The sequence below is a fragment of the Physella acuta genome, unplaced genomic scaffold, assembly GCF_028476545.2.
Source record: "Physella acuta isolate Inbredline_101_S28 unplaced genomic scaffold, ASM2847654v3 ptg000658l, whole genome shotgun sequence".
Classification (NCBI taxonomy): domain Eukaryota; kingdom Metazoa; phylum Mollusca; class Gastropoda; family Physidae; genus Physella; species Physella acuta.
In genome coordinates, this window is record NW_026732177.1 from 590,273 (window position 1) to 610,292 (window position 20,020).

General features: G+C 42.4%; 1 protein-coding gene across 10 annotated transcripts in view; it reads right to left on the reverse strand.

The window, feature by feature from the left end:
- Positions 1 to 1,554: 1,554 nt before the first annotated feature.
- The window catches only part of LOC131948692 (zinc finger protein aebp2), a 43,082-nt gene continuing 24,616 nt past the window's right edge, over positions 1,555 to 20,020 (reverse strand). For 5 of the 10 annotated variants that reach the window (XM_059310355.1, XM_059310352.1, XM_059310356.1 and 2 more), the window contains 4 exons: positions 9,352 to 10,805; positions 7,517 to 7,641; positions 7,320 to 7,387; positions 2,517 to 6,991 (listed from right to left, as the gene is read on the reverse strand). In XM_059310355.1, the coding sequence (XP_059166338.1) occupies positions 6,844 to 6,991; positions 7,320 to 7,387; positions 7,517 to 7,641; positions 9,352 to 10,805 (1,795 nt within the window). In that variant the 3' untranslated portion in view covers positions 2,517 to 6,843. Of the gene's footprint in view, positions 2,057 to 2,514; positions 6,992 to 7,319; positions 7,388 to 7,516; positions 7,642 to 9,351; positions 10,806 to 14,561; positions 14,771 to 20,020 lie in introns of those variants that run through there. The other 5 variants (XM_059310349.1, XM_059310350.1, XM_059310351.1 and 2 more) reach the window with 3 other exon arrangements.

Below are 20,020 nucleotides of genomic sequence, written 5' to 3' on the forward strand. Positions count from 1 at the left end.
ACAAAGACTGAAATGAAAAGTTTATATTTGTCATATTTAAAAAATACAAAACTAGAAGCTTGATATGGGGAAAGTGTGAGACAGATAGTCAACACAATTTTACAACCATCAAACAGCCTCAAGTTGAGTCAGACTAGTGACCACTACTTTCAGTTTGACTGAGCTCTTGAACCAGACAAGTGACCACTACCTACAGTTTGACTGAGCTCTTGAACCATACAAGTGACCACTACCTACAGTTTGACTGAGTCAGACAAGTGACCACTACCTACAGTTTGACTGAGCTCTTGAACCAGACAAGTGACCACTACCTACAGTTTGACTGAGTCAGACAAGTGACCACTACCTACAGTTTGACTGAGCTCTTGAACCAGACAAGGGACCACTACCTACAGTTTGACTGAGAGTCAGACAAGTGACCACTACCTACAGTTTGACTGAGCTCTTGAACCAGACAAGGGACCACTACCTACAGTTTGACTGAGCTCTTGAACCAGACAAGTGACCACTACCTACAGTTTGACTGAGCTCTTGAACCAGACAAGTGACCACTACCTACAGTTTGACTGAGCTCTTGAACCAGACAAGGGACCACTACCTACAGTTTGACTGAGCTGTTGAACCAGACAAGTGACCACTACCTACAGTTTGACTGAGCTCTTGAACCAGACAAGGGACCACTACCTACAGTTTGACTGAGTCAGACAAGTGACCACTACCTACAGTTTGACTGAGAGTCAGACAAGTGACCACTACCTACAGTTTGACTGAGCTCTTGAACCAGACAAGTGACCACTACCTACAGTTTGACTGAGCTGTTGAACCAGACAAGTGACCACTACCTACAGTTTGACTGAGCTCTTGAACCAGACAAGTGACCACTACCTACAGTTTGACTGAGAGTCAGACAAGTGACCACTACCTACAGTTTGACTGAGAGTCAGACAAGTGACCACTACCTACAGTTTGACTGAGAGTCAGACAAGTGACCACTACCTACAGTTTGACTGAGCTCTTGAACCAGACAAGGGACCACTACCTACAGTTTGACTGAGTCAGACAAGTGACCACTACCTACAGTTTGACTGAGCTCTTGAACCAGACAAGTGACCACTACCTACAGTTTGACTGAGAGTCAGACAAGTGACCACTACCTACAGTTTGACTGAGCTGTTGAACCAGACAAGTGACCACTACCTACAGTTTGACTGAGCTGTTGAACCAGACAAGTGACCACTACCTACAGTTTGACTGAGCTCTTGAACCAGACAAGTGACCACTACCTACAGTTTGACTGAGCTCTTGAACCAGACAAGTGACCACTACCTACAGTTTGACTGAGTCAGACAAGTGACCACTACCTACAGTTTGACTGAGCTCTTGAACCAGACAAGTGACCACTACCTACAGTTTGACTGAGCTCTTGAACCAGACAAGTGACCACTACCTACAGTTTGACTCAGCTCTTGAACCAGACAAGTGACCACTACCTACAGTTTGACTGAGTCAGACAAGTGACCACTACCTACAGTTTGACTGAGCTCTTGAACCAGACTAGTGACCACTACCTACAGTTTAACTGGGCTCTTGAACCAGACTAGTGACCACTACCTACAGTTTGACTGAGCTCTTGAACCAGACAAGTGACCACTACCTACAGTTTGACTCAGCTCTTGAACCAGACAAGGGACCACTACCTACAGTTTGAGCTCTTGAACCAGACTAGTGACCACTACCTACAGTTTGAGCTCTTGAACCAGACTAGTGACCACTACCTACAGTTTGACTGGGCTCTTGAACCAGACAAGTGACCACTACCTACAGTTTGACTGAGAGTCAGACAAGTGACCACTGCCTACAGTTTGACTGAGCTCTTGAACCAGACAAGGGACCACTACCTACAGTTTGAGCTCTTGAACCAGACTAGTGACCACTACCTACAGTTTGAGCTCTTGAACCAGACTAGTGACCACTACCTACAGTTTGACTGGGCTCTTGAACCAGACAAGTGACCACTACCTACAGTTTGACTGAGAGTCAGACAAGTGACCACTACCTACAGTTTGACTGAGCTCTTGAACCAGACAAGTGACCACTACCTACAGTTTGACTGAGCTCTTGAACCAGACAAGTGACCACTACCTACAGTTTGACTGAGCTCTTGAACCAGACAAGTGACCACTACCTACAGTTTGACTGAGCTCTTGAACCAGACAAGTGACCACTACCTACAGTTTGACTGAGCTCTTGAACCAGACAAGTGACCACTACCTACAGTTTGACTGAGTCAGACAAGTGACCACTACCTACAGTTTGACTGAGCTCTTGAACCAGACAAGTGACCACTACCTACAGTTTGACTGAGCTCTTGAACCAGACAAGTGACCACTACCTACAGTTTGACTCAGCTCTTGAACCAGACAAGTGACCACTACCTACAGTTTGACTGAGTCAGACAAGTGACCACTACCTACAGTTTGACTGAGCTCTTGAACCAGACTAGTGACCACTACCTACAGTTTGACTGGGCTCTTGAACCAGACTAGTGACCACTACCTACAGTTTGACTGAGCTCTTGAACCAGACAAGTGACCACTACCTACAGTTTGACTCAGCTCTTGAACCAGACAAGGGACCACTACCTACAGTTTGAGCTCTTGAACCAGACTAGTGACCACTACCTACAGTTTGAGCTCTTGAACCAGACTAGTGACCACTACCTACAGTTTGACTGGGCTCTTGAACCAGACAAGTGACCACTACCTACAGTTTGACTGAGCTCTTGAACCAGACAAGTGACCACTACCTACAGTTTGACTGAGCTCTAGAATCTAGGTAATGTTCATATGTCAGGCATACCACAACAAGATGTAGTGCTATTCCCCACATCACAATGTTCCATGGTTTGTACATCCTGCTGCTGTGTTTCAAACCACCTGGATCTATCAATCATGTTTTTAAGACAAGGCTGCCCCTAATTAACATGTAGTATCAGAATGGCCCTGAACAAAAACAACCAAGTAGATTAAAGTGCTTGCATATTATGTAATTTCTTTCTATCCCTTGTAATAACACTCAAATTGATGAATAATCAATCAGTTAAGATAGGAATACACACTATATTATTATTGGACAATATAAAGACAGTAATTTACCAGACAAAAATAAACAAAGTGCCATCATGACAACCCACCCAGCTAAAATTTCTGTGCTCAGTGGGCAAGGGGGAGTAACTCACAGTTTGAAAAATCTTATTACTTATTGGCTTAAAGTAAACACATTTTTTATTCAAGGAGGGACCAACAGAACATGGGCTACAATTACACTAGGATTCCAGATTTAGATTTTTCTTAAACTCCACAATTGTAGAAATGAATCAAGTGTTAAAGCTAATGTGATTTAAGTAGTATATATAAAATTTGTGATCACCAACTAGGAAATGACTTAGATTAGGTAAGCCAAAACAACAACCATCACAAACTGAAGACAGGGACACCAGTCTTACATTATCTAAATCTCTCTTACTTTATTCAAGTACTTACAACATTGTTTCTTTTTTTAAGAGAAAGAAAATGTAGAGGAAAAAAAGTCAAAATTTAAAAACTTAATTCACTATTTCATTTGAAAATAAAATGGAAATTGCGAATGTAAAAGAATATAATGCTGTTCTCAAAGTAATGACTAACAAATGTAGAAAAAAAATGGATTAAGAAATTTGACATCCATTTTTGTCAATATAATACAAAATTTAAAGTAAAATTACATATTAAAGAAAATAAAAATCAGTTTACAATAACCTTTTCTTCTTGGGTTAGCTCAGTGCATATTTACAAACTCAAGATTGAAAAAAAAAAGAATACCAACAGGGTATGTTGAAGTTACCACCTGCTATACACACAATATTTATAATTTCAACTATATTAAATTAGAGATATGCTAAGCATATTAAAAGGTAATTGGATTTCTATTTTTCCAACAATTATCATTATTAAAACATGTCAACTATCCTTTTATGTTAACACTGGTACTATTGAAAAGAATGCAAAGAACAGGTAGTTACAAGGAAGTGTTTTCTACCATCATTTGAGTAGCTCCCTTAATTTGATTCTTTTAACATTTTTTTTTAAAGACAAGACAGTGGAATGCTGCAGTTTGAAATCAGAGATTTTACTTTGTACACTTTTATCTATACCTACAAGAAATACTTATACAGGATAGAATTTAAAAAAAAAAGAAAAAAATTCACCAATTACAACATGAAACCAATGACACAAGTTAACTTTGTGAGACAGCAGGAATACTTTCTACTGCACCACAACTTGCAAACACACTCAACCACACATAATACTTTCCACTGTACCACAAAATTTTCAACCACAGAACCTATTTAACAAAATAAAGTTTTTTGACCAGTACATTAATAACAAATGTGCACTTTTTGTAAACAATCCAAGTTTTAAAATCACATTCGTCATGACCATCTATAGAATCAAAATCTTGTATAAAAATTCAATTTGAACAGCTTGCAATATACACATTTTATAGATAATTCAGAAATCAGTTTCTTAAGAGTGACCAACGATATGCTAAGTATATAAATATTTGTATATCAGTTAGGGGTATACTAATGAGTCAATGTAACAAAAACTTTGTACAAGATACAAAGAATGAAGAGACCATCAACTGAGAAACAATCAAGGACAATCACATTCTGACATGGCGTTCTGTTTTTCTGACTCACAACAATCAAAGTAGAAAATAAATTGGTCAGCAAGTAAGACAGCGCCAAATCCATGTTGCCCCCCGGGGCAAACTGATCAGGCAGAACAGTCTGGTCAAACACCACTTACAAGCTGTCAAGGATTGTTCACAGAACAAATGACAAGGAGAATGAACCAATCACAACAGATTCACTTCCAACATTAGGTCAAATGCTCAAGTCAGCAAATCAGGATTTTATCCATCATTTGGCACCATTTAAATATTTCAAGGATATTCAAGTTATTAATGTCTCAAATAAAATCATTACAATTCTCTAAGAAAATGATTGTTAAAAATTTGGATGAAATGTTAAGAATAATTTATAGATGAAATTTTTTAAATACAAACTGATGATACAATAATTAAAAAAAAAAAAAAAACCACAGCTAGGTGAAAACAAGTGATGCAATGTAAAAACTTGTGCACAATTACATTTCAACATTTGTAGATATAAATTTCATATAAAGACTCAGCTCTTGTGAATTATAACTTGTTCTATATCAGAGTCTTGACACCCCAGAAGTCATGTCAATCTTGACACCACAAATGAGGGTAAAATGCCATTTGAGATTTTATTGCATTGATATTATTACAATAAATAGTAAGAGAGAAATTTCATTCCCCTGTGCACTCAGCATGACATAGAAAAATATCTGCTCAACGATTTTCAGTTGGTGAATCAAGTCCATTCAGTCATGTTTGAAGAAAAATATACACTGATTTGAATGATGATGAAAAACATTCAGACATGCTTTAACCCTTTACTGTCCTTGTACCCAAATACATTTCAGATTTTACTGTTTGATGTATCAGAACTTTTCATTCAAGTTAAGAAATCTACTGAAATTTGGGTATTGTGATTTTTAAAAAAATTCAAACTACTCAATAAAAAAGTAGTTCTCAGAAATTTAAAAAAAACTGTACTGTAAATAAAAATTTTAAATTAATTTGACAAGGTGTGATTTTACTGGGGTTTTTTTTTTGGATTAAAAAAATTTCTTTAAAAAAATAAAAAAATATTAAAAATAGGTATTTAAAATATTTGAAATCTGTTTATTTCATTTGACCATACAAAAAGTGAAAATGATCATATTGCTTAGACAGTAAAGGGTTAACATTAGTTCAATTTCTTAGCTGTAAAAGTGACAAAATATAAAGGATTTTGCCATTGCATGGATATAACTGTTCCCAATGTGATTTATTTAAGCAATAGCTACATTAAAAAAATATCAGAGCAAATTGGATTCTTTATGAAAGAATTCTGCTCACTGTGTGTCAGAGATCGCATTTTTTGCTCAGCTTTGAGCAAACACTTGACATGTGGTCACTTGGTAGGTGGGCCTAGATTTGCGCCATCAGATGGGAGGTGAACCATCTAGAAATGTAACTTAGTTCTTGGTTGATTATGAATAAATAATTAGGTTGACACATGGATGAGACCTAAAATAATAAATAGGATTGAACTATGGAATATTAGTTTCTATTGTGATGATAAGTAGGTGCCCTGAGCTGAGACAAGCTGCTCAAATAGTCCTGTAGGGAATGTTGGGCTTGATGAGATGCTGATGACAGAGTTGACCATGGGGTATGTGACCTTGGCTAGCTATAAGCATGGCTGTGCCCAGTGGGTGATGAAGGCACCGTGGTCAAATTTCACTCAGGAGGTAGAAGTCATACAATAGTGTACTCATCTTTTGAGACTTGGCTAGTCTTGCCAAGTTCATAAATAAATAGTTTAAATAGTATCAAATAAAAAGCAATCAAATACAAATCTTTACACTACTTACAATTTTGAAAGTAAATTAAAAAAAAAACCACCTGCTCTTTGTCTTGGCTGTTCATGACACCATTATGACCAATAAATATAACTCTATAAATACAAAACTGCATGAACTTGATGTATATAATAGAAAAAGATATGTAAAACTGATGAATCAGCATGATCTTTGCACTCAAGTTGCTGCTGCCTGCTATCATGATGAAAAAAGTGCTACTAATATCCTAGTGGGTTAGTTGAATAAAATGATGGCCATCTTCACTTGTTTCTTCTGTGATCATCTTGTGCCCAAACTGTGCTGTCGTCTACTTGCGCCTGTGTTTGCGAAACCTGTGCCTCCTGTAGAGGCTAGAGTGCAGGTTTGTGACCGTGTCATGGGGGAGTTGGGACAGGGGGATGGAGATCTCACAGATGTGATCCTCTTCTTCTTCTGGCACCCACTCATCTTCCAACCTGGAGAAAAAAGTTTTAGACTCTTAGTCAAGTCTACACAAAATACAGCAGGGAAAGTGGGAAACCCTACTTGTGTCAACCTGCTGGTTAGATGGACCCAAAATTGAAGGATCTTTAGCAAGTCTTGGAGACAAAGGTACATCAAGCAGACTGGTCAACTGTTCTAATATATATCACTAGCTAAGTAAGTTTTAACATTAGTTTCTTTTAAAATAAAAAAATACACACACTATACTATTTTAAATTTAAAAACTTGAGTAATTAGTAATGCAACATAATCATGTAAATGATGACTCCACAGAGTTGATCTTAAGGAGAGTTGACTTACACTGCACTGGGAGTAAACTCTATCAATGAATGTTTAGCACCCGAATTCGTCTCACGTCTACCCACAACCTGCAATCAAATAATATAGCTCAAGCAGACCGCAATCACATTTTTTATCCACAAGAAATATACAGGATTACTATCAATTCATTTGAATGTAACATGTTGAATCGAGTGTAGAGATAAAGGTGTACTCACCAGTCCTTGGAATGTTGTATGCAATAAGTTCCCTGAGAGATCCAAGTGGGTGCACTCTGTCAGGGCAAACAATTCTTGTTTCACTACTGCCATGGTGTGCTCGTCAAAAAAATCATTTCTTTTCACTAGGAAAGTACAGGTTTCATTGGTTAGGTTTAGGAGGAAATAAATATTTTCTCTGGGAAGATAATTTAGAAGGGAAACAATCTAGACATCCCCAGACCTGCGACAAAGTTCAGCTAACTAAGTGACAGGCAATATGACCTGTCAGGATTGGTGGAGAAAATATGACAACAACTGGCTCTGATAAAATTAGGCTAACCACCAAAGCCTACATTCTAGAGCTAGTAAGCAGACTGATCAAATGGAAGAGATGGTAAAACAGAACAATCAACTTGGTAAAATATGCCTGCTGCATTTTATTCTAGAACTTTAAATGTTAATTGGCCCCTATGGATGTTATCAATATTCTTTCTTTTAATGTGGAATGTTATCCAGTTTTACTTTTACACAGCCAATTTAAGTGTTAGCCATTATCTAATAACAAAAACAACGCAGAGACTGTGATGTACTCATTAGAATGTTGAAGGGATAGCCCATATTACATTACACTCAATGATAATTAAGCTCCCTTTTATAATATCTTTTCAATTATAAGAGCTAAGTAATTCATAGTCAGCTAGCTGGAAAGGCCTTATGACCCACATACTTGGTATAATTAATCTGCTTCATATCTTGAGCACAAAGGAAAGCCAGCTACTTTAGTGCACATGTCTTAGGCACAAAGGAAAACCAGCTACTTTAGTGCACATGTCTTAGGAACAAAGGAAAGCCAGCTACTTTAGTGCACATGTCTTTGACACAAAGGACAGCAAGCTACTTTAGTGCACATGTCTCAGCCTTTGGGTTGAGAAGCTTTTAGCTAGCATTCTGCTGCTAGTGCACATGAAAAAAATGGGGTGTCAACTATTTTAGGAAACAATCTACTTGGAAATGACAATTTATTTTTGCAACCACTAAATAACACTTTTATATGACCTTGTCCTTTTTGTTGAGAAGTCATTATTTAGCTTCTAAAAACATATCTGCTTCTGGAGCTTTAAATGCAAGTACAGACTTTAAATCATGTTGGGCTGGTTCAACCTTGTTATAGTGAACCCACTCTAAGCCCATCTGTAATCTTTAGCTCCTGTGTTTGACACAATGACAGCATAAAGGTCAGACACACTCTAAACACAATCTGTAATCTTTAGCTCCTGTGTTTGACACAATGACAGCATAAAGGTCAGACACACTCTAAACACAATCTGTAATCTTTAGCTCCTGTGTTTGACACAATGACAGCATAAAGGTCAGACACACTCTAAACACAATCTGTAATCTTTAGCTCCTGTGTTTGACACAATGACAGCATAAAGGTCAGACACACTCTAAACACAATCTGTAATCTTTAGCTCCTGTGTTTTATATAACCTCAACAAACAGTCCAATTTTACACAGATAGCAATCCCTGTTTATACATTAAGTAGCACTTAAAAATTGCGATTTAATATGTTTTGATAGTATTGAGTGAGTATTAATATTTAATAGTATTTAAAGTATTCATAGTAATGATCAACTTAATCAGAATTAACTTGAAACTACTTGAGTTAATAAATTTGAACCAACAGAGAAAATGTATCAATTAAACTACACAAAAAACTAAATTACCATCTGCGATGGACCTGTGTTGGGGGTAAAAGTAGGTTTAAACAGTGGGACATCAATTAGGAATGGCACCTTGACTGGTTCATGATTTGAACAAATTGAGTGATACAAATGCAACAGTTGTTTACCTGCTTGTAAAGATCTTCTTTTCATTTGTCTTCTTCTTTTCTGTAACATCCGGTGGTTTATTTCCTCTCTGCTGCGACTGCACTTGGCCCCATTTTGGCTGTTGGCTGTAAAGTGGCCATTGACGTGCCTTTCTAGGGCCGCCTGAGAATGAAAACGCTGTCCACAGTTATCCAGTATACACTTAAATGGCCGGTGGCCACTATGAGTTACAATGTGACGCTCGAGCCAGGACCCTGACCAGGAAGGCTTGTTAAAGACCTTGCAGTCAAGCCACAAGCAAGAGTAGGTCTCTTTAGCTATCTGTGTTTCTGCATGCTTGCGTATGTGTTCCAGAAGGTCACTGGCATCAAGCTCGACTGAGCAGCCTCGCCATTTGCATTGAACAGTACTTGGCTGTGATGGTGATGGGGGATCAGCGGCCAGAGTTGATAATGAGGATAATGATGATGATGTGGTTAGCTTTGATTTCAATGAGGATGTAGCCTGGGGGGAGGCTGGTAAAGACGAGGATTTGTGTGAGTGGCCTGGCCTCTGGCGCAGACTTAGGACGGTAGTGTTGGGTGGTGATAATATACACTTTGGAGATCCAGGATTATTATCAGTGCTGCAGTTATTGCTGCCTTTGCTGCCTTGAGTTCCCTGAGTTGATTGATTAAGCTGATCATTAGCTGTAGGCTGTGGGGACAAACACTGAGATGCTGATAGTGTTGATGGAGGTTGGGGACGCTTCAGTGCATCTACCACCATAATGGTGCTGCCTTGCTGTGGTGTGACCCCAGCCTCATTCAGAGTTGCACCCTTGCCATTCAAGCAGGAGCTTGAAGCTGTAGTTTGAGGTGAGGATGCAGGTTGGTGGTTTGATTGAGAGCCCAGGCCAAGGGCTGGTTTAACACCATTGAGGTGAGCCTGCTGCTTGAGCCCATTGAGCCCAGTGTCCAGCTTGATTTGACCCAGGACAGCTGTTATCTCCCCATTTAGCTTCTCCTTTGAGATGACGTGAGTGATGATACCGTTGACGGTCCCAGAGGATCTTTGGCTTCTGGTAACAGCAGACTCATCTTGCTCACGCAATGATATATCTAATGATCTCTTTCTGGAGATGCCATTACTTTTGATACTGTCCTGGCTGTTTTCACAAGGTGAAGGGGGGAAAGATGGTAGTGTGGCTGGTTTAGGTGAACTAGCAGTGACACCACCACACTGGCACTTGTCCCCACTACAAGTTTTCTCAGTGCACAAGACCCCCATTCTGCCAGCCCCAGGGGAATGGTGGGTGGCACATAAAGAATTGAAAACTGCGCTGCCCAAGTGAAGGAGGTGGTTGTTGTTATGGTTGCTGCTGCCTTTCAAAGTGGAATAGAGGTTGTTATTGGTGCTGCTACAAGATTCAGAACACTTGGTCTCACTGCTGCTTCGTGTGTCTGGCCGTCTTCTAAGGCAACTGGTTGGTGGTCTAAAGAATACAAAGTAAAAAAAACAGTTGATGATAAGAAGCCAAGTGAGATGTGATCTGGTCAAGTTAAACTCACCTAGTGTAAATAGATCAATGGCTAACTCAAGCCAAGCTACCCATGTGTATTTACAAACAAATACTATGGACATCTCTAGGGCATCAGACTCACCCATCTAGTGTAAATAGATCAATGAGTAACTCAAGCCAAGCTACCCATGTGTATTTACAAACAAATACTATGGACATCTCTAGGGCATCAGACTCACCCATCTAGTGTAAATAGATCAATGGCTAACTCAAGCCAAGCTACCCATGTGCATGTACAAACAGTTAAATACTATGGACATCTCTAGGGCATCAGACTCACCCATCTAGTGTAAATAGATCAATGAGTAACTCAAGCCAAGCTACCCATGTGTATTTACAAACAGTTAAATACTATGGACATCTCTAGGGCATCAGACTCACCCATCTAGTGTAAATAGATCAATGAGTAACTCAAGCCAAGCTACCCATGTGCATGTACAAACAGTTAAATACTATGGACATCTCTAGGGCATCAGACTCAATGACTGTTTACAAAGAGAGAAAGAAAAGGTAACTTAAAATTCCCTTTTACACCTAACACTGGGCAAACAGAGATGTTTCTTGACCTCTGGATATGAAATTGAAGTGATGGTGTGGTCGCCACTATCCCCAGCCACCTTTACTTTCCATAAAGTGAATAAGAAAATCAGAGCTGGATGGAATCAATGACGCTCTACTGACTTGAACCCGGATTCAAACTCAAGACTTTTGAGTTAGCAGACTCGCAATCTACCGCTAGGCCACTTCATCCCATTACAAAGAGAGAACAGTTATAAATACTGAAATAATGGCCAACATGAACACAGTTTTCAAACTCAAGTTTTGAGTGAAACTGGAGCACTTTAAGTTTGAATGATAAAATTATACAGGTTATGATTTGTCCTAACATTCCATTATTTGTATACAACTTTGACATTTAAAGTTAGGCCTAGATGCCTCTGCTGGGTTCATTCAAACTCAGTTGACCTCCATGTGAAATTATCATGAGATCATTTGAATAGAAACATAAAACAATACAACACTTGGTGCTGGATCTAGAAAATATTGGCACAAGTGTATAGCAATGTGGCTTCCTTAGTGTGTCCAAAAACTATTTCTTTTTAAAATTTCTAAACCAAAGTTAAAATGACGTCACACCTCAGCCTACAACCCCCCCCCTCCCCCCCTCAACGTTGCTATTCAATTTTTCTTAAAACATCGATATTTTTCCAAAATCTTGTCAGAACTCTGTCAACATAGAGTATTTTGATCAATTCCTTTTGCAATTTATTAAAATGGTCTTCTAAAACGCATCGTCTAAAACTAGTTTTATACAATTGCTTTTTTTTATGTATAATGCAAAAATGTGACGTCACACCGTCTGAACCCCCCCCCCCCCCCCCCCCCATCACACACCGTCACAAAATTACGGACCTTCTCCCCCCTACGAGTGTGACGTCATTTATGGACGACCCCTAAGAGGTTGCTTTGAAAGATATTGTAAAAGTGGGAACAAAAAAAAACGTTTGAAGATGACAAACTGACCTGACTTGATGCCTTCAAACAAATGAACCAGGATGTTACATTCAGGTATTCCCTTTAAAAACTACCACTATCTCCAGGTGTCAACAACACCTTGGCGAGTGGTCTGTCTGCTAATGGTGACAATACAACTGGCAGGACAAATGGCGAGTGGTCTGTCTGCTAATGGTGACAACTGGCAGGACAAATGGCGAGTGGTCTGTCTGCTAATGGTGACAACTGGCAGGACAAATGCCACAAGATCGCCGTGGAACACGTGTAGTGCCGGCTTGCATCACCAGCCCGGCGATGACGCCAATAGACACCACAGACTAGATCGATGCCAGCGTGTGCGTCACACCATTCCGCTAACCTCGTTTTTCTTCAACAAACATTTTGTTGTTGTCTTCATTATCCCGACAAGGTGAGTACGTCACTGCCTCGGGTCAAGGTCAACTCAATTAACACAATACAAGCAGACGAAACAAAATAGGTTTCACTGACTTTGACCTTTTCTTCTAATCAATATATTGTAGCGTACGGGCAGCTGACCGTCACATACTTAAATGAGGTCACATCACTAGTGTGGTAAGGTCTTCAGGGGAGGTGGTCAACACGTGTAATCAAGGGAGGTGGTCAACACACGTGTAATCAAGGGAGGTGGTCAACACACGTGTAATCAAGGGAGGTGGTCAACACACGTGTAATCAAGGGAGGTGGTCAACACACGTGTAATCAAGGGAGGTGGTCAACACACGTGTAATCAAGGGAGGTGGTCAACACACGTGTAATCAAGGGAGGTGGTCAACACACGTGTAATCAAGGGAGGTGGTCAACACACGTGTAATCAAGGGAGGTGGTCAACATAAATGTAATCAAGGGAGGTGGTCAACACACGTGTAAGCAAGGGAGGTGGTCAACACACGTGTAATCAAGGGAGGTGGTCAACACACGTGTAATCAAGGGAGGTGGTCAACACAAGTGTAATCAAGGGAGGTGGTCAACACACGTGTAATCAAGGGAGGTGGTCAACACACGTGTAATCAAGGGAGGTGGTCAACATAAATGTAATCAAGGGAGGTGGTCAACACACGTGTAATCAAGGGAGGTGGTCAACACACGTGTAATCAAGGGAGGTGGTCAACACACGTGTAATCAAGGGAGGTGGTCAACACACGTGTAATCAAGGGAGGTGGTCAACACACGTGTAATCAAGGGAGGTGGTCAACACAAGTGTAATCAAGGGAGGTGGTCAACACACGTGTAATCAAGGGAGGTGGTCAACACACGTGTAATCAAGGGAGGTGGTCAACACACGTGTAATCAAGGGAGGTGGTCAACACACGTGTAATCAAGGGAGGTGGTCAACACACGTGTAATCAAGGGAGGTGGTCAACACAAGTGTAATCAAGGGAGGTGGTCAACACACGTGTAATCAAGGGAGGTGGTCAACACACGTGTAATCAAGGGAGGTGGTCAACATAAATGTAATCAAGGGAGGTGGTCAACACACGTGTAATCAAGGGAGGTGGTCAACACACGTGTAATCAAGGGAGGTGGTCAACACACGTGTAATCAAGGGAGGTGGTCAACACACGTGTAATCAAGGGAGGTGGTCAACACACGTGTAATCAAGGGAGGTGGTCAACACAAGTGTAATCAAGGGAGGTGGTCAACACACGTGTAATCAAGGGAGGTGGTCAACACACGTGTAATCAAGGGAGGTGGTCAACACACGTGTAATCAAGGGAGGTGGTCAACACACGTGTAATCAAGGGAGGTGGTCAACACACGTGTAATCAAGGGAGGTGGTCAACACACGTGTAATCAAGGGAGGTGGTCAACACACGTGTAATCAAGGGAGGTGGTCAACACACGTGTAATCAAGGGAGGTGGTCAACACAAATGTAATCAAGGGAGGTGGTCAACACACGTGTAATCAAGGGAGGTGGTCAACACACGTGTAATCAAGGGAGGTGGTCAACACACGTGTAATCAAGGGAGGTGGTCAACATAAACATAACCAACCGTTGTAATCAAAGCGAGCCTGTGGTAATACACGAAGCCATAACACAGCTAAGACGAGTCAATGCGAACACACTAAATATAGCACAGATTAACTCACATGAGCCTGAACTCTACATCTAGATAGAAATAAGTTGGAGGCACCTCCTACCATCCACCAGTATGAGTGTCTGTGTGATACAGTCAGCAGATAAGCAGCTAACGTTGTCCCGACACGGTGTGTTCCGTGTCACGTCTACTCCACCTGTTACGTAGGGCACGGAATGTACGGCTGAGTGGGTGGCTGCCATGTGTCCCGCCTAACTGCCACTCACGTCCTACGTGCTGTACTGACAGCATGGTGAGTCAAAGGCGAGACCCGGACACGTTTCAAGTGCCACTACAACGTCATCGAGTCAAGGTCAGACTGACACACGTTCACAAGCCGCTTAGCCACACTCGTGTGTATCAAATCTAACAACTCATGAATAAACACACCTCTTTACCAACCTAAGATAGGCCTCAACTCATGGATAAACACACGTCTTTACCAACCTAAGATAGGCCTCAACTCATGGATAAACACACGTCTTTACCAACCTAAGGCCTTAACTCATGGATAAACACACGTCTTTACCAACCTAAGATAGGCCTTAACTCATGGATAAACACACTTCTTTACCAACCTAAGAAAGGCTTAACGTCTTGGATAAAAAAGACGGTACCATTACCAACCCAGCTTACAGCCACAAGTCTCTACATGACATATCCTGTTATTAGATCACAGTTCGTGACTGCCGGCAATCCGGAAGGTGTAACGTACCAATCAGATACTTTGGACTATTTTAAATGTTCCTAGAAATGTCTTGCCACTCAGTGCTGTGCTTAGCGCGGGTGTAATGCTGGATGCTTTTACTGCAAGCAAAATCAGTAGATTTCCATTCCCCGAGGTGCTAATCCTCATACACTACAGGGCACCATCCAAACACGGCGTGATATAACCCCTACATTACAGGGCACCATCCAAACACGGCGTGATATAACCCCTACACTACAGGGCACCATCCAAACACGGCGTGATATAACCCCTACATTACAGGGCACCATCCAAACACGGCGTGATATAACCCCTACAGTACAGGGCACCATCCAAACACGGCGTGATATAACCCCTACAGTACAGGGCACCATCCAAACACGGCGTGATATAACCCCTACAGTACAGGGCACCATCCAAACACGGCGTGATATAACCCCTACAGTACAGGGCACCATCCAAACACGGCGTGATATAACCCCTACAGTACAGGGCACCATCCAAACACGGCGTGATATAACCCCTACAGGGCACCATCCAAACACGGCGTGATATAACCCCCCATACAGGGCACCATCCAAACACGGCGTGATTAACCCCTACAGTACAGGGCACCATCCAAACACGGCGTGATATAACCCCTACAGTACAGGGCACCATCCAAACACGGCGTGATATAACCCCTACACTACAGGGCACCATCCAAACACGGCGTGATTAACCCCTACAGTACAGGGCACCATCCAAACACGGCGTGATATAACCCCTACAGTACAGGGCACCATCCAAACACGGCGTGATATAACCCCTACAGTACAGGGCACCATCCAAACACGGCGTGGTATAACCCCTACTGTACAGGGCACCATCCAAACACGGCGTGATATAACCCCTACAGGGCACCATCCAAACACGGCGTGATATAACCCCTACACTACAGGGCACCATCCAAACACGGCGTGATATAACCCCTACAGTACAGGGCACCATCCAAACACGGCGTGATATAACCCCTACTGTACAGGGCACCATCCAAACACGGCGTGATATAACCCCTACACTACAGGGCACCATCCAAACACGGCGTGATTAACCCCTACAGTACAGGGCACCATCCAAACACGGCGTGATATAACCCCTACACTACAGGGCACCATCCAAACACGGCGTGATATAACCCCTACAGGGCACCATCCAAACACGGCGTGATATAACCCCTACAGGGCACCATCCAAACACGGCGTGATATAACCCCTACAGTACAGGGCACCATCCAAACACGGCGTGATATAACCCCTACAGTACAGGGCACCATCCAAACACGGCGTGATATAACCCCTACAGTAACATCCAAACACGGCGTGATATAACCCCTACAGGGCACCATCCAAACACGGCGTGATATAACCCCTACAGTACAGGGCACCATCCAAACACGGCGTGATATAACCCCTACAGTAACATCCAAACACGGCGTGATATAACCCCTACAGGGCACCATCCAAACACGGCGTGATATAACCCCTACAGGGCACCATCCAAACACGGCGTGATATAACCCCTACACTACAGGGCACCATCCAAACACGGCGTGATATAACCCCTACAGGGCACCATCCAAACACGGCGTGATATAACCCCTACAGGGCACCATCCAAACACGGCGTGATATAACCCCTACAGGGCACCATCCAAACACGGCGTGATATAACCCCTACAGGGCACCATCCAAACACGGCGTGATATAACCCCTACAGGGCACCATCCAAACACGGCGTGATATAACCCCTACAGGGCACCATCCAAACACGGCGTGATATAACCCCTACACTACAGGGCACCATCCAAACACGGCGTGATATAACCCCTACAGGGCACCATCCAAACACGGCGTGGTATAACCCCTACACTACAGGGCACCATCCAAACACGGCGTGATATAACCCCTACAGTAACATCCAAACACGGCGTGATATAACCCCTACAGTACAGGGCACCATCCAAACACGGCGTGATATAACCCCTACAGTAACATCCAAACACGGCGTGATATAACCCCTACAGTACAGGGCACCATCCAAACACGGCGTGATATAACCCCTACAGGGCACCATCCAAACACGGCGTGATATAACCCCTACAGGGTACCATCTAAACACGGCGTGATATAACCCCTACAGGGCACCATCCAAACACGGCGTGATATAACCCCTACAGTAACATACAAACACGGCGTGATATAACCCCTACAGTACAGGGCACCATCCAAACACGGCGTGATATAACCCCTACAGGGCACCATCCAAACACGGCGTGATATAACCCCTACAGTACAGGGCACCATCCAAACACGGCGTGATATAACCCCTACAGTAACATACAAACACGGCGTGATATAACCCCTACAGTACAGGGCACCATCCAAACACGGCGTGATATAACCCCTACAGGGCACCATCCAAACACGGCGTGATATAACCCCTACAGTAACATCCAAACACGGCGTGATATAACCCCTACAGTACAGGGCACCATCCAAACACGGCGTGATATAACCCCTACAGGGCACCATCCAAACACGGCGTGATATAACCCCTACACTACAGGGCACCATCCAAACACGGCGTGATATAACCCCTACAGGGCACCATCCAAACACGGCGTGATATAACCCCTACAGTACAGGGCACCATCCATACACGGCGTGATATAACCCCTACAGGGCACCATCCAAACACGGCGTGATATAACCCCTACACTACAGGGCACCATCCAAACACGGCGTGATATAACCCCTACAGGGCACCATCCAAACACGGCGTGATATAACCCCTACACTACAGGGCACCATCCAAACACGGCGTGATATAACCCCTACAGGGCACCATCCAAACACGGCGTGATATAACCCCTACAGTACAGGGCACCATCCAAACACGGCGTGATTAACCCCTACAGTACAGGGCACCATCCAAACACGGCGTGATATAACCCCTACACTACAGGGCACCATCCAAACACGGCGTGATATAACCCCTACAGTAACATCCAAACACGGCGTGATATAACCCCTACAGGGCACCATCCAAACACGGCGTGATATAACCCCTACACTACAGGGCACCATCCAAACACGGCGTGATATAACCCCTACAGGGCACCATCCAAACACGGCGTGATATAACCCCTACAGTACAGGGCACCATCCAAACACGGCGTGATTAACCCCTACAGTACAGGGCACCATCCAAACACGGCGTGATATAACCCCTACACTACAGGGCACCATCCAAACACGGCGTGATATAACCCCTACAGTAACATCCAAACACGGCGTGATATAACCCCTACAGGGCACCATCCAAACACGGCGTGATATAACCCCTACACTACAGGGCACCATCCAAACACGGCGTGATATAACCCCTACAGTAACATCCAAACACGACGTGATATAACCCCTACAGTACAGGGTACCGCCTATCTAACCCGCTATGACCCTCACCTCCCAGAGCCCGTCTTGCCACGTACTAAAGTACCAAAGTTTGGCTGGAACAAAACAAGTTCAAGCTGTTGATCCACTGACGTTAATGGCTGCATTACATAAGGTGTTAGTCCAGTGAGCTGACTGATTGGGTCTATATTCTAGAGGTTCAGGAGAAATAGAATCATGAACATAGTCGTTGGTGAAGAGATAAGTATAGACCACGTCGTCTCAGATATCCTCACACATGATAGAACTGTTACGAAAGCGGCTACACGCCCATCATCGATTGGATAACGTGTACGTCATAAGTAATGACAAACTTGAAAGGTTACATCATATGTGCGGCTTTGTAAATGAGCACAGACATCTTCCTTGTACAAATGTGCGCCAATAAAACAACTTGCTGCTATGTGAAGCACCAACAGTTGTGTTACAAGATTCGTCTGGCTAGTGCTGATATTTCTTTGGCTCCACACCTCTCATTTAGTACCACACATTGGAGACTTCTCAAGTAAGGTTTCTGATAGAAACTTCCACAATTATAGAGATCTATCCTAACAATGAGATCTATCCTAACAATGAGATCTATCCCAACAATTAGAGAGAAGATCTATCCCAACAATGAGATCTAATCTATCCCAACAATGAGAGAGAAGATCTATCCCAACAATGAGATCTAATCTATCCCAACAATGAGATCTAATCTATCCCAACAATTAGAGAGAAGATCTATCCCAACAATGAGAGAGATCTATCCCAACAATGAGAGAGATCTATCCCAACAATGAGAGAGATCTATCCCAACAATGAGAGAGATCTATCCCAACAATGAGAGAGATCTATCCCAACAATGAGAGAGATCTATCCCAACAATTAGAGAGAAGATCTATCCCAACAATGAGAGAGATCTATCCCAACAATGAGAGAGATCTATCCCAAAAATGAGAGAGATATATCCCAACAATGAGAGAGAAGATCTATCCCAACAATGAGAGAGATCTATCCCAACAATGAGAGAGATCTATCCCAACAATGAGAGAGATCTATCCCAACAATTAGATAGATCTATCCCAACAATGAGAGAGATCTATCCCAACAATGAGAGAGAAGATCTATCCCAACAATGAGAAAGATCTATCCCAACAATGAGAGAGAAGATCTATCCCAACAATTAGAGAGATCTATCCCAACAATGAGAGAGATCTATCCCAACAATGAGAGAGAAGATCTATCCCAACAATGAGAGAGATCTATCCCGCCTATTCTCTGCACGTTTACAGTCGCAGCGCGTCCAGTCAATATTGAAAGAAAGCGATGACG